The sequence below is a fragment of the Pelophylax lessonae genome (genome assembly GCF_965119305.1).
Source record: "Pelophylax lessonae genome assembly, chromosome: 7".
In the NCBI taxonomy this organism is placed as follows: Eukaryota; Metazoa; Chordata; class Amphibia; order Anura; family Ranidae; genus Pelophylax; species Pelophylax lessonae.
The window spans coordinates 127969003-127985456 of record NC_138774.1 but is presented as its reverse complement, the minus strand read 5'-3'; the positions used below and the strand labels follow the sequence as shown (position 1 = coordinate 127985456).

At 39.7% G+C, this 16454-nt stretch overlaps 1 protein-coding gene across 3 annotated transcripts in view; it reads left to right on the top strand.

Moving 5' to 3' along the window:
* Window positions 1-16454, top strand: part of MCF2 (MCF.2 cell line derived transforming sequence) — a 225212-nt gene that overhangs the window by 195444 nt on the left and 13314 nt on the right. For 2 of the 3 annotated variants that reach the window (XM_082262979.1, XM_082262981.1), the window contains 6 exons: window positions 3477-3555; window positions 3653-3716; window positions 5434-5540; window positions 8955-9058; window positions 9829-9941; window positions 15193-15293. In XM_082262979.1, coding sequence (XP_082119105.1) covers window positions 3477-3555; window positions 3653-3716; window positions 5434-5540; window positions 8955-9058; window positions 9829-9941; window positions 15193-15293 — 568 coding nt within the window. The remainder of the gene's footprint in view (window positions 1-3476; window positions 3556-3652; window positions 3717-5433; window positions 5541-8954; window positions 9059-9828; window positions 9942-15192; window positions 15294-16454) is intronic. The other variant, XM_082262980.1, reaches the window with a different exon arrangement.

The window sequence follows — 16454 nt, the reverse complement described above, 5'->3', positions numbered from 1 at the left end:
ATGTGAATGTGACCCATCGGAAACCATGTTAAATGGACTTTAGGTTGTTTCCACAAAACTGAAAATGCACTAAAAAAATGCATAGGTTAGACAGTTTTTACCAGAACTGGTGTCCTCAGTGGAAGATTTTCCTTAAGGGCCTGAAAACATGTATTGAAAAACATAAGGTACACCTGGAATATGCAAACTGCAACCTGCATAGGTGTGAACCAGGCCTTACATAATGTGCTGGGATTTTCCCTTACTTTCTGTGTCTGTGACAGTAGTCAAGAGATGAAAATCCCCAATGGAGATACAGAGGATCTAACCCTGCCTATAAATTCACTTTAAATGTATTTTATTTTTATGGTAAAAAAGTATTATCATGTTTATTTATGTAAATACAAAATGTTGCATGTGAATATTTTGTATTTTTACAAACAGCCAGCAGCTGGAGCTCCATTCACCTGTTCACGTATAATTGTTTATTATCATTATCCTGAGGTTTCAATCATAGACATAGTGTCTGATAGCAGGCAACTTTTGCTTGTTGTGCTGTCTTTTCAGAAAATAACTTCATTCATTGGGAATCCCATGTCTTGGATATGTGCATTTATATATATATATATATATATATATATATATATATTTTTTTTTTTACCTCTACAATGCAAAATTGAAAAATAATTATTGGAATACAATATGGAGGGCCAGCACAGCAGCCGGACAAATAAGGCCTCTTGCACACAGAAACAATGGGCACAGCTGAGTAAAGATCAGTATCCCAGCGATGAGTACAGAGCCATAAAACAAAAATAGAAAATTTTACATATGAGTGTAGTAATATACGCGGATACAAAATAAAACGAAATAAAATTCCCAGCTCAACTCACCAGCCAGTCTGCAACCAACTGAATTATCCTGTCTAACAGTTTGCGTTAAAAACAGGGGTTTAGTTAGCACACAATAGCAAATTCATGCGTAAGCTGCAAGACACCGCAGTATTATCTGCAGTCCTAACTCTTGTAAATTTATGAGAGCCTCCATAGTAGAAGCACATGCATTCTAATGGATAGATAGGGGGCAGGTGAGCCTGGAAGGAACCCACCCCTCCTTAAAGGCACAGGTGCACACTGAACACCCAGTGTACAGCACAACAGCAGTAAAGGTGTCCAGTGTGTCCCCTGACCAATATTACATCAGTAATGCATGTGCTTCTGCTATGGAGGCTCTCATAAATTTACAATGTTTGGATTACAGATAATAATGGGATGACTTGGAGCGGTTCTGCAGCTCATGCATGTTTTTGCAGATGTGTGCTAACTAAACCCCTTTTTTTAAATGCAAACACTGTAAAGGCCAGTTATACAGTGCCTTGAAGAAATATTCATACCCCTTGAAATTTTCCACGTTTTGTCATGTTATAACCTAATACGTAAATGTATTTTATTGGGATTTCATGTGACCAACACAAAGTGGCACATAATTGTGAAGTAGAAGGAAAATGATAAATGGTTTTCAAATCTTTTTACAAATATGTGAAAAGTGTGGCGTGCATTTGTATTCAGCCCCCCTGAGTCAATACTTTGTAGAACCACCTTTCACTGCAATTACAGCTGCAAGTCTTTTTGTGTATGTCTCTACCAGGTTTGCACATCTAGAGAGTGAAAATTTTGCCAATTTTTCTTTGCAAAATAGCTCAAGCTCTATCAGATTAGATGGAGAGCGTCTGTGAACAGCAATTTTCAAGTCTTGCCACAGTTTCTCAATTGGATTTAGGTCTGGAGTTTGACTAAGCCATTCTAACACATGAATATGCTTTGATCTAAACTATTCCATTGTAGCTCTGGCTGTATGTTTAGGGCGTTGTCCTGCTGGAAGGCGAACCTTCGTCCCTGTCTCAAGTCTTTTGCAGACTCTTAACAGGTTTTCTTCTAAGATTGCCCTGTATTTGGCTCCATTCATCTTCTCATTAAATCTGACCAGCTTTCTGTCCCTGCTGAGGAAAGCATCCCCAAAACATGATGCTGCCACCATGTTTCATGGTAAGGATGGTGAGTTCAGGGTGATGTGCAGTGTTAGTTTTCCGCTACACATAGTGTTCTGCTTTTAGGCCAAAAAGTTCAATTTTGGTCTCAGCTGACCAGAGCACCTTCTTCCACATGTTTTCTGTGTCCCTGACATGGTTTCTCGCAAACTGCAAATGGGATTTATTATAGCTTTCTTTCAACAATGGCTTTCTTCTTGCCACTCTTCCATAAAGGGCAGAATTGTGGAGTGCGCAACTAATAGTTGTCCTTTGGACAGATTCTCCTACATGAGGATCTCTGCAGCTCCTCCAGAGTTACCATGGGCCACTTTGCTGCTTCTCTGATTAATGCTCTCCTTTCCCAGCCTATCAGTTTAGGTGGACGGCCATTTCTTGGTAGGTTTGCAGTTGTGTCCTACTCTTTCTATTTTCGGGTGAGGGATTGAACAGTGCTCCATAAGATGTTCAAAATTTAGGATATTTTTTTTTGTAACCTAACCCTGCTTTAAACTTCTCCACAACTTTATCTCTGATCTGTTTGGTGCGTTCCTTTGCCTTCATGATGCTGTTTGTTCAATAAGCTTTTCTAACAAACCTCTGGGGGTTTCACAGAACAGCTGTATTTATACTACTTCTGAAGGCAATTGGTTCTACTAGATTGTAGTTAGGGGTATCAGAGTAAAGTGGGCTGAATACAAATGCACACCTTACTTTTCAGATATTTATTTGTAAAAAAAATTGAAAACCATTTATCATTTTCCTTACACTTCACAATTATCTACCACTTTGTGTTGGTCTATCACATAATATCCCAATAAAATACATTTACATTTTTGGTTGAAACATTACAAAATGTGGACAATTTAAAAGGGTATAAATACTTATTCAAGGTACTGTAGGTGGGGGTAGTGGCCAGGCCGTTGCTTGTTACTAATTTATGTGCATACGCCTGTTTACGTATCTAAAAGCATTTTTACGCAAGTATTGTACTTGTCTATACCAGGGATATGCAAACTGTGGCCCTCCAGCTGTTGCAAAACTACAAGTCCCATCATGCCTCTGAGTGTCATGCTTGTGACTGTTAGAGTCTTGCTATGCCTCATGGGACTTGTAGTTCTGCAACATCTGGAGGGCCAGAGTTTGCATATCCTTGGTGTATACGCATTTATGCACCTTTACATGCCTACACTCAACATTACTTAAGGTCTTTACACACAGTTTTTTTTTACTCAGGGACTTTCTGTCCACAAGTTCCTGAATAAACATCAGTAAATTATGACACCTATGTGTTACTCTTATCTTATTCCAGGCATGCTGAGTAAATAAAAGTGCAGTAACAAATATCAACCATCAGAATTCAAGTTTCTTTCAATCTGATTTGTTTCTGAAGCTTACTGTATTTTGCCAATTGTTGTTACTCTGTTCACCTAAGTAACCATTATAATGTTTTTATTTTTCTGTGCCCAAGGCTCAGACTGCAGAACAGAAGGCAGCATGGTTGAATGAAATTCGGAAGATACTGACCAAGCAAGGGGAACTTATGAAAGGTAATAAGATGCTATGAGTATATGAAGACAGACAGCCAGTATTGGACCTGACCTATCGTATGTGATGATACACATTCATGTCATGTCTCTGTTGCAGTAGAGAAACAGAAACAGAATTCCTTCTCAGACCAGGTTGTGCTGTCACCACAAATCAGTGAGGGGTATGTTATTGTGTTTGCTGCTTACAGCAAGCTTAGGGTCATCTATAAGCTATTTAACTCACTGCTTTTTCTTTGGCAGGCTTTCCTCTCTTAAGCACACAATGTAGCATGGTTTGCTGCAGGCCACAAAAGTATCTGCACTAAGGCCTTTTCCACATGGGGTTTGTAATTTATTTTTTGATACTTACATGTCTGATTGTTACATAGAAAGGAGCAACAGTCATGCTTGTTCTTAAATTCCTGTATCACATAGTTTTTTTTATCAAAAATGAGTTAGCGGAGGACCCAGCCTGTAGCTACATGTGTAGGTACATATCTGTTCTTTAATTGGCCTTACTCATATCTGATAATGGAACTTATCCCAGGCTAGGACTGGGAGCACAACCAAGCTTTGGTCACTGTGTGATCAGGTTTAGGGGAAGAACATTTTCCATTTGTCCTCCTGCTTCACAAGTAAGTTGCACAAATACAACAATTTCCATTTCTGGCCAGCTTGATATCCGATGCGGCACAAGAGGGAAATAAAGTTTAGTGTGACTGAGGCATATAAAGAATAATTCAGAAAACAAGGACTCATGTGATCAAGGCCTTCAAATGCACATACTTCAACAAAAGCATGAGAAAAGTGCATGGGCTTAAAATAAACATGTTTTGGCCTTAAAGGGAACCCGTCAGGAAGCTGTTTTCTTTCACACCGGAGCTCCCATACAGCACAGTATCTTGTCAGGGCCTGAGTTCAGAAAACAGTGCTAGTTCCCAGTCAAATGACATATTTGTAACATATTGCACACTAACCTACCAGACCTGTAACATGCACTGCATCTGAGAATCAGGCAACGGCTACCTCTGGTACTGTAGAGTAACCTTGGGTGTACTAGGTGTCAGCTGTTCTGGCAGGTTCTCTATAAGAAGCTAGCTTTTTCCCCAGTTAGAATGGGCTTCAGATTTGGCTGCTGTGGGTGTTGTGATTTCTATTGATGCTGCAAAATGCTTTTTTAAACTAAGGTGAGGGATAGCCTTGTGGTACCACCAGCATGTTAGAGGAGTTAGGGCAAAGATTTGCAAACTTAGCTCTTAGTTCTGGTGCTTTGTCACAATTTTGCAACCATTGTTCCCTTGCAATAAATCTCCTGTAATGACAGAGGAGATCTGGAATAAATATTATATTATCCCTAGCATGTAAGGTTCTGGTAAAGTGTAATCCAAATATTTTCTGGTAATACTTTGTACCTGGTCAGGGTTTTATCAATATTTATTTATATGGTTAATTTCTAGCTCCAATAATAGTATTGGTTTTACTGTAACATGTAGAGGGTTGTATTATCTCGATAGGGGTAGTAGAACTTGTCTCAGCACTTGGTACTGATGCAGATCTCTTATATGTAATTTACTGAGAATATTGATAGCCAGTTATCCTGAGCCATCTATGGACACATTGACCAGCATTTGTTTTTAGACCAGATTAACCTTTGCAAACCTTTCTGGTCTGTCTTGAGGCATCTATGTTACAGAGACAAAGCCCCCATCTGAATCTCTGCACAGCTGCTTATGTGCATGAGTATACTGATACAAAGCTAAAGGCATATAAATATAAACCTTTTATTGCATTGTGCTCAAGGGTCTTTCCAGGGAGGAATTACATTCCTGGGTAGTATATTTGTATAGCCCCTTGCCAATTCTGTTTTAAACTGCATTTATCTTTTTTTTGTCTTTTAAGAAGACTACAGAGGCTGTCAGTAAGTTCTGAGGAAAATGACTCTGAGAATAACAGTACTGTTACACTGGAGAGCCTAAATGTATCACCTCAGCATAAACCACACAAAGGTATGTATCACTCCCATTCAAAACCTTAATTTTGAATTTCCAGTAAATGAAGACTATAGTGGACATGTTGATATCTTCTAATAAGGCCACAGTATATAGAATATTAGTTGGCTGTGCCTGTACTGCATGAAGGCCATTTGAGCTAGCGGGAACCATACTGTGTCTTTTCCCATTTCCAGTAGGAACCATGCTGTGTCTTTTCCCATTCCCAGTGGAAACCATACTGTGTATTTTCCCATTCCCAGTGGGAACCATACTGTGTCTCTGCCCATTCCCAATGGGAGCAATACCATATCTTTGGCTATTTCCAGTGGCAGCCATACTGTGTCTTTGCCAATCCCCAGTAGGAACTATACTGTTTCACTGTCCACTGTCCATATTCATTAGAAACCATACTATGTTTCTGTCTGTCTTAGGTGAGAACCATACTGGGTCTCTTCCCATCTCAGTGGTAACCATATCATGCCTCTACCCATACCCAGTGGGAACCATACTTTTGCTCGTCCCTAGTGGTAACCTTACTGTGTCTGTGCCCATGCCTAGGGGGGCAATGCTGTGTCTTTGCCTATGTTCTTTAGAAACTATAATGTGTTTTTATAGTGGTAACCATACTGTGTCTTTTCCCATCCCCTATGTGAACAGTACTGTGTTTCAGCCCATTCCCAGTGCAAAGCATATTGTGCCCTGCCTATTCCCAGTGGGAATCATACTATGTATCTGGCCATCCCCATTGAGGACCATATTGTGTCTCTGCCCATTCCCAGTGGGAGCCATACTGTGTCTCTGCCCCTTTCCAGTGGGAACCATACTGTTTCTCTGCCCATGTTCATTAGAACCATTTTGTGTATAAACCTATCTGAGCTAGAACCATACCGTGTCTCTGCTCATTCCCAGAGGGAATCAAACTATGTCTCTACCTATGCCCAGTAGGAACCATATTGTGTCTGTGGCCATTCCCAGTGGAAACTGTACTGTGTCCCTGCCCATTCCCAGTGGGAACCATACTGTGTCTCTGCCCATTCCCAATGGGAACAATACCATATCTCTGGCTATTTCCAGTGGCAGCCATACTGTGTCTCTGCCTCTGTCCATTGGAAACCATCTACCTATTTCTCTTTCGTTCATTGACGGACACAGCTCTTCATATTCTTGACCGTAGGGTTATACTGCCCCCTACAGGAGGAGGATACTTGGCAGAGAAAAAGCTTGAACATGCCTATAGGGCAGTCCCAGGGGGTATACTCCTACTTCCTGCTATAGTTATTCAGTTTTTTTCTGCCTAGTCAAGAGTAAGGACTTAGTTCCTTGCTGGGATCTCTGGTCCTGGCATTTCTTTCTTTTTACAGTCTCAGAAGGTGGCCTTTGTGGTGGACATTACTTACTTTTGGTGTGCAGGGTGTCTGAACTAGCGGCGTTGTCTTGTCGTTCACCTTACCTGGTTCACAGGGGTAAGGTGGTTCTGCGTCCATGTCCATGGTTCCTTCCGAAGGTCATCTCTGACTTTCATCTGAATGAACCCATTGTGCTGCCCTCCCTGTGTCCCAAGCCTAAGCATCCTAAGGAAGTTGCCTTGCACTCTCTGGATGTGGTTTGGGCAATAAGGCTGTATCTGGCAGCTATGGAGTCTTTTAGGAAATCAGACTCACTATTTGTCCTCATGGATGAACCTCGCAAGGGGCTGGCTGCTTCTGCTGCGACCATTTCCAGATGGATCTGACAGCCTGTGGTTAAGGCTTATTCTATTAAAGGTCAGGTTTCTCCTTTCCCTGTCAAGGTGCACTCTACTTGGGCACTTAGTGCCTCCTGGGCCTTCCATCATCAGGCTTCAGTGATGCAAGTTTGCAGGCGCCTACCTGGTTGACTGCACACACATTCACAAAGTTTTATAAAATGGATGTGTTGGCATCTGTGGATGCTTCTTTTGGCCGCAAAGTTTTGCAGGCTGCTGTTTAGAGGACTTGTCCTCTTTGAGGGTGTTTTTTTCAGGTGAGCTCTAGTTGTTGACAATTGAGCTCCAAGTTACCTGGTTGGCTATGTTTAGCCTTGGGGAAGTTTTTTTTTCCCGCTGTTCCCACACCTCATATTTGACACTGCTTTGGGATGTCCCTATGGTCAAGAAGATGAAGAGCTGTGTCCGTCAATGAACGAAAGAGAAAATGTGATTTTTACCGTAAAATCCATTTCTCTGATGTTCATTGACGGACACAGCTCTATGGAGTTGGGTTTTTTCCTTCTGATACTGCTTGTTATAAAACTGAATAACTATAGCAGGAAGTGGGAGTATAGCCCCAGGGACTGCCCCTTAGGCGTGGTCAAGCTTTTTCTCTGCCTAGTGTCCTACTCCTGTAGGGGGCAGTATAACCCTACAGTCAAGAATATGAAGAGCTGTGTCCATCAATGAACATCAGAGAAATGGATTTTACAGTAAGACAAAAATCTATTTTTTTTTTTTTTAAATTGTGAAAATTGGTGACAGAGGTTTGGAGAAAAGCATTTAACATTTAGGAATGTTTTTTTATACTCGTATGTAAAGCTGCATGTTTTTTTTTTAATTTTTGTTTTTTAACTGTAAAAACAACATTTTACTGACCCCTTTGTTGGAGTTTGACATCACTACATCACTAATGCCCTTTTTTATTATGGAGGCATATAATCAACTATCGCCATTATTACACACAGTGCCATACCTTAGTGAATGGGTTGCCACCTTATCCCTTTAAAACAGCACACAAATAAATTACACAGATTCCGTGGTTGAGTAAGGTAGTAAATATCTTTACATGTATTTTATCTGCTTTTAAAAAGCAAGAGGGCCTGTGAAATTGGGTTTTAAAGGGATGCAATGGGTAGTCTGACACCAATTACAACAGTTCCAGTCCAAAGAGATGGCAGTAGACTGTTATGGGGATGACCTGGTTTTATGTACAGGGCTATCTCATGGGGGGTGATGCGGTGAGTCCCCCATTTTATATGCATAATGGGCAACAAGAAATTAAATCTATACTTTAAATGTGTGCTATTTCACTACTTGAGAGTTTCCCACAGTCTAAAGGGCCATACACACTATAAGATTTTCTGAAGACTTTTCCTTCAGATTTACCTTTTCTATGTAGTGCAAGGGCCTGCCAGATTGCATACAAATTGAAAGTGTTTAGGTTTGACCTCATATTATATGGTTTTGGTAAGTCTAAAGGAAAAAGTCTTCAGAAAATCTTATAGTGTGTATGGCCCATAAGTATTCCCACTCACAACCATGTTAGCACTATATTGTAATTACAACCACTGTGCCAGTAGTGTAGTCCACTTCTACATTTATTGCTCACTATCTTGTTAACAATCAAACGCGTCAGTCTTTAGTAAGTGTGACCTTTTAGTGCATGCACTTTTCTTAAAACATTTCAAACTTTTGTCCAGGTTGGACTGGAATGTCCCAGTCTTTAGAGATCTGTGAAGGACTTGAAGGCTGGTCAAGCTCATGCGCTTGTTCTGACACAGAAGAGGAGGACACAGTGCAGTTGGTTAGTAAATTGATTTTATTATTATTATGAGGAATGCTGCCAACATAGCTGCTGGTTTACAGTAATAGAGTTTAATACTTTCTCATTTGGGACTGTGATGGGTTTAATTAACAAGTAAGGCACCGAAGAGACATTCAGCATTTGAGACATATGCATGTTTTGCTTGAACACTGTTTTATCTAATGTCCCATATCATGCTAAATATATGAAGGTTTGTCACAAGTAAGTACCATAGCTCCAAAAATGCTATCAGAAAAAGACAAGTGAATTCCCTTGTCCCTGGTCTAGGATATGTGAACAAGGACAATCTGGGGGAATTCTAGATTCAGTTAAAGCAGAACTACAAGCACCAGAGTAATCGTGTCCCCTAATCTGCTCTTGGAGAACCTATACTCTTTATTCTTCTTAAATTTTTAGCTAAATACCCTGTTATATAGGAATGTAATGTAGCGGTAATGTGAACACTCTAGTCCTGTTCTAGAAGCCTGTGCTGTTCCAGCTGCTGTGTTTGGACACTGCTGGTTGAGCCAGTAGTAACAGGCGGCATCATTGCATCACCCCTGTGGAGAACCACAGGGGGCATTAAAATAACAGCTACATGAATAATCTGATTAGGCTCAGTGTTGTACAGCCAGAAGTTCCTAGAAGAATTTATTTGTGAAAGAGAGTAGACAAGAGTGTCCTGCAAAAAGATAAATTATTAATTAGTTGGGATCACTGGTTTCTCCAGATTGTTTGTGCTGCAATATTCAGTAATGGTGGTTTTACAGTCTCCTGGCAGATATAAAGCACTGGCTGACTGCAAGAAGAGGGGATCTGATGATGTACTGGTGAGAAATGGGGATGTTATCCAAGTATTGCAGGAGGATGCTGAGGGAAAATGGTAAGATTGTTAACTAATGCTATGTTTTCATTACTGTGTTTTCAAAGAAGCTTTGGTGTCAATTTTTTTTTTTACATTCAAAGGGATTGTAGCAAACAGTACAAAAATGTGGTAACAGAGTATTTCAATATAGTTCCATACTGTCCTATAAAGGAATAAATACAGTATATAATAATGTATATGATATACTGTATATCATATAAAAAATGGTAATATATAATAGAGTGAACAATGCCTTTTAGGCCGCACAGGGGGACTCTAATAAGGTATTTGGCAGCTAGACTAATCAACCTTCCTACATCTGCTACTGGGTGAAATGCTGTTTCTATTCATAAAAATATGTGTTGGTTTCTCTCATTCTTAAATATGTGCAGAGAAGTCTGCAGTAGGCTCAGGGACAACAACAGCATAAACCAGCAATCTATTGACCCAAAACAATAGATCACGGTGCTGAGATTTCCATTGGTATTTCTTGGCACAAAAAAGTATTAGTCTTTAGCACAGATGATCTCTGTGCTGGGGAGGTGGGTTTGAAAAGAGGGGGGTAAGGTTACATTAGAGATGGTTTTTATGAGGATTCGGGTTATAGGAAGGATTAGGGCTCATGCACACTGGATGTCAAAAAACGCCAAATTCAAGTTTTTTTTTTGCTTCTAAATACCCTCTATGTTTGCCTATGTGTCCATGTAGAAAGGAGCATTTCAAGGTAGAAAAAAGCCCACCACTTGTGTGTTCAGGAGAGGAGTGTTTGGTCAGAAAAAACCCTCAATGCACCTAAACACCTGTAAATGTGCCTAAATGCTAAGCACATTTAGAGATTTAGCATTCTTTCCAATGGCCAGAATAAATGTATATTCTGGCCAATGAAATGAATGAACATTTGATGTGCTTAACCAGTTTCCTACCGCGCTATAGTCAAAAGATGGGGAGGGCATCCATGGACATCTTCCCAGAACCATGCCCCTTGCGTGTCGCCTGGGGCACAAATACAAAGCGATCTGTGATCGCTGTGTTCTACAAGCATACCTGATCACAGGTCATGTCAAAAGGCCAATCACAGCGTTTGTAAACAAACTTGCCAGTTTTCAGCATTCCTTTCCTCACATGCTGAGGAAAGAATGCTGTGAACATTTTTTACCTTAATGCAAGGAATGCATTAAGGTAAAAAATGTTTAGGCTTTGGAACCACTTTAAGCAAATTCTGACTATATTTGAAGAAGAGGAGTTTAAGCCTGCCTGCCACCTTTCTCCTGTAGTTGGCACTACTAGGCTGACACTGTGGTGGGCAGCCTCATTATCCAACAAAAAAATGTGAATGCTATAAAGCTCGGCTTCCTCTGCTGAAGTCATAATTTACATTTTAAAGCTGCCCAGATTTTGAGGCTGTGGAATACAATGAAGATTTCCAAAGGCATCTAGTACCTACAACTAACATTTGGTTTTAGTTTAGCATTTTATGTTTGGTAGAGATTTTCTTGAAAGATTGAGAGAAATGTAAGCATCTGACTTGCTGGAGGTTATTTCTAGTTTGTGTGCTAGAGGGAAATCTTAGTGGATTTCTTTAATTGAGTTTCAAATAAAATAGTGTTACAAACAGCTGTGGCATGGATTGTTTGCCTTAATTTCCACCATTCAATTTCTGCTAGGAAAATAGGTAGTGACATTGAGCTACCTATGCGTTTTGTACCTTTAAAAAAAAAAATAAGAAAAAAAAAAAAGGTAGAAATAAAAACCTAGCAGAGGTTCTGACCTTTTCCCACTTCATCACTTTTAGATAATTATTTTTAATATAGTCTCCTTTCAAAGATAGTAATTGCAGCCAGTGAGCATTCCCTAGTTGTAAATCTACAAATCTCTCTCGATTTTATAGAATCATAAAAATATCTATGGTCAAAGTTGCCAACAAGATATAAAAAAATTACAGTGAGGGAAAAAGTATTTAAACCCGTGCTAATTTTGTAATTTTGCCCACTGGCAAAGAAATAATCAGTCTATAATTTTAATGGTAGGTTTATTATAACATTGAGAAACAAAAAAAATCAGAAAAACCAGTACAGATAAAGAGCTGAGGTTAGGAACACTCTCTTGAAGAGACACCTGTCCACAGAAGCAGTCAAGCAATCAGATTCAAATCTCTCCACCATGGCCAAGACCAAAAACCAAATATCTGTCTAAGGACGTCAAGGACAAGATTGTAGACCTTCACAAGGCTGGGATGGGCTACAAGACCTACGCCAAGCAGCTTGGTGAGAGGGTGACAACAGTTGGTGCGATTATTCGCGAATGGAAGAAACACAAAATAACTGTCAATCTCTCTCTGTCTGGGGCTCCATGCAAGATCTCACCTTGTGGAGTTTCAATTATCATGAGAACGGTGAGGAATCTGCCCAGAACTACACAGGAGAATCTTATCAATGATCTCAAGGCAGCTTGGACCATAGTCATCAAGAAAACAATTAGTAACCCACTACCCCATGAAGGACTGAAAACCTGCAGTGCCCGCAAGGCCCCCCTGCTCAAGAAAGCACATGTACCATCTGCAGTTTGCTAACGAACATCTGAATGATTCAGAGGCGAACTGGGTGAAAGTGTTGTGGTCAGATGAGACCAAAATCTAGCTCTTTGGCATAAACTCAACTCGCTGTGTTTGAAGGTGGAGGAATGCTGCCTATGACCCCAAGAACACACTCCCCACCGTCAAACATGGAGGTGGAAACATTATGCTTTAGGGGTGTTTTTCTGCTAAGGGGACAGGACAACTTCACGGCATAAAAGGCACGATGGACGGGACCATGTACTGGCAAATCTTTGGTGGGAACCTCCTTCCCTCAGCCAGGGCATTGAAAATGGGTTGTGGATGGGTATTCAAGCATGACAATTACCCAAAACACACGGCCAAGGCAACAAAAGAGTGGCTCAAGAAGAAGCATATTAAGGTCCTGGAGTGGCCTAGCCAGTCTTCAGACCTTAATCCCATAGAAAATATGTGGAGGGAGCTGAAGGTTCAAGTTACCAAATGTCAGCCTTGAAACCTTAAAGAATTGGGGAGGATCTGCAAAAAGGAGTGGGACAAAATCCCTCCTGAGATGTGTGCAAATCTGGTGGCCAACTACAAGAAACGTCTGACCTCTGTGATTGCCAACAAGGGTTTTGCCACCAAGTACTTTGTCATGTTTTGCAAAGGGGTCAAATACTTATTTCACTCCCTAAAATGCAAATAAATTTATAACTTTTTTAAAATAAAATTTTCAGGATTTTTTTGTTGTTATTCTGTCTCTCACTGTTAAAATAAACATACAAAATTAGCAGGGGATCAAATACTTTTTTGTTTTTTCCGCTTACTGTACTTTAACAGAAATCCTGCAATATCAACTCTAAATATGTGCTCACTTTTGAAAATGATGGCAGCAACACAACTCAAAAATGTTGGGAATGGGCAACAAAAAGCTGGCAAAGTAAGTGGTACTAACAAGGAAGAGCTCGAAGAACATTTTGCAACTAATTAAGGTAAATGAAAACAGGTCAATTCTAAACCGCATACTGAATCTATGATAACAGCCCAGCTTTGTTGTAGAAGAGTCTGGGTGCTTAACTGGCCTGCCTACAGTCTGGACCTTTCACCAACTGAAAATATTTGGCACATCTTGAAATGAGAAATACAACAATGAAGATCCAGGACTGTTGAGCAGTTAGAATCCTATATCAGGCAAGGCAAGAATGGGACAATATTACTCAAAACTCCAGCAACCGATCTTCCCAGTTGTTTACAGAGAGTTTTTAGAAGAAGGGATGCTACATCATTGTAAACATGGACCTGTCCCAACTTTCTTGAGACATTTTGCTGCCATCAGCTTCAAAATCACCTTAATTTTTTCTTAAAATGATTTTCTCAGTTTAAACATTTGATATGTTTTTTTTATTTTCTGTTTTGACTAAAATATGGGTGTATGAGGCTTGCAAATCATTGCATTCTGTCTTTATGTAGATTTTACACAGTGTTCCATATTTTTTGGGATTGGGGTTGTATTTTACTCGATAAATACTGTATATTTCTGCTTTCTTTTAAGATAAGAGGAAAGACACTGCATTTCTTGCATAATTAACTGTTTTTTTTACCTGCTAAAAGTGTTCTTAGCCTGAAAAAAAAAAAAAAATAGGCTAATGCAGTCACATCTAAGGACTGGTAAAACTGCAATATATAATATGTTGCGGGTTTAGATAAGCTTTGAAGTAAACTTATACTATATAGGCATGAGGGAAGTGATTGCCCCAGCAGTACATCCAGTGCACTGCTGGGGCCCATTCAAAATGTTTTTCAGATATCGACTTTTTTGAAAGTCATGTAGGGATGTCATCTATCGTGTTGTGATCATTAAGCATGGGTCAATTTCTGAAAGAATTTTCTTACGAAAATCATAACTAAGAATTTTCTTAAGAATGTCACACTATTAGTGAGCCGCAGCAATAGCTGAGTTTCATTGGGCCATCGAATTTGAGTGATCAGGCATGTTGGAAATTTTTAAAAAATTAACGAATTTCTAATAAATGATGGGAAAATTGGAGGACAAATAAAATTGAAAAAGAAATGTGCACGAGCTGTGACCTGGAAAGAAAAGAAGGTTCCCAGCCACAAGTTTTCTTTTCTATAGCAACATGAAATGAAATTGAAGGCTTGGTTGGTAGAATTTTGAAATCAATAGTGGCACCATCAGTTCACAAAACACATAAAATTTCAGATTTTCGAAAGAAAATTTGTTTGGAATTTGACCCATGTATGGTCAGCTTTACACCTCACACATGTCATTGCTGCATGGAAGATGTTTCTGATGACCCTGATTACATATGTTGCAACAATGGAGATCACTGGAACTTACAAAATGTTGGAAATGATCTGCTGGTCCTTCCAGGTCTCCCTCAGTAGTCAGTAAATAATAAATACTCCTCAAATCTCTGACTGTAGGTGCTTGAAAGCCTCACTGTGATTTTTGAGGTTAATGAGACCATAGACAATGTTCCCGTTTAATGATATTCCTCTTTTTCTTTCTCCTACATACATTTTACTAATGCTCTAGAAGTTGGGTGTGTACTTCTAATGAAGGCAGATGTTTGCTGAGTGAATCTTAGTCTGCAGCAGCTGTTGCTTGGTCTGTTTCAGCATTTATTTGCAGCATCTCAGAAAAGACAGGAGTGATGAATTACCTTAAAGTAATGTCACACAATGGTGCTAAAGTTTGTGTTTGTATGAAAATAGGTTAGTGAAGAATTTGAACAGGAAAAAAGAAGGTTGGATTCATGGAAACAACTTGCAAATCATCATCGGTGAATGCAGGATCAGAGCTTCTAGATTAACAGGTAATGTTACAGGAATGCATTGTGATAAGTGACAGTAAAAAACGGAAAATATGCACACCATTTTTTATGTTCTTGCAAATTAACTATATATACAGTGGCAAGGAAAAGTATGTGAACCCTGCAGTAATTTGTCATTAAATGTGATCTGATCCTCATGTAAGTCACAACAATAGGCAAACACAATGTACATTAAAACTGCGGGCAAGGGCACTGTAGAAAGCACTGGGGGACAAACTAAGGTCAATTTATTTTATTTAGTAAATTATCAGTGTGTTTGTGTGTTTTACTTTTTGAATTTGCCGCCAGTTCCACCACCCTGCGACGTTACGCTCGCAGGGAACGGAAGTCGGGGCACACAGCATTAGGCGGAAGATCTGGCCGCCGTACACTGCCGGAATACATGGCGGGATCCCAGGGACAAGGTAAGTAACGTCTTCCAGGATCCAGCGATTTCTCCCTGGCGGTACCCCGAGTGTGGCTCGGGGGTTACCGCTAATGGTACTGAAATTCCAAACCGAGCCACACTCGGGAATACCGCCAGGGAGGTTAAAAAAGTGTTAGCTGGAGTTTTAATTTGTTAATCAAGTCCATCTTAATCTCCTAGTGCATCTAACAATACCCTCTGCACAAGCTGACAGGGTTGCTGTCCAAAGGTGTCTGCTTTACTACTTCTAGGACGTAGACACCTTTAGACAGGAAGTGTGCTACTTGCCAGATCACCAGGTGAAAATAAAATAAAAAAAGAAAAGAAAATAAAGGCAGCCACCAAATCAAAGGGTTTAATACCCCCTTAAAATGGCATACATAAATTATTTAAAAATATATAACTTATTGAAAATCCTCATTACTTCATAAGTGGTTATCATTGTCTACGGGATTACATTTTGATAACTTGAGCCCATAGGCAAACAGATTTTGGTATCCTAATTAACACCCCTCTGCTAGAATCACTTTTTACATAAAACATAAGATGCAAAAAAATATGAGAAAAGAAAGAAACAGGTATTTTCAGAAAGGAGTCACATGGAGTTTATGATACACGGGGAATTAGGAAATTAAATGTTATCCGGTTAGGGTTTACATACCAGTAGATGAGTAATTGGAAGACCAAAATGATAATGAGGAGCATAGTGTGTTATAGCTACTGGACTAGGTCACATT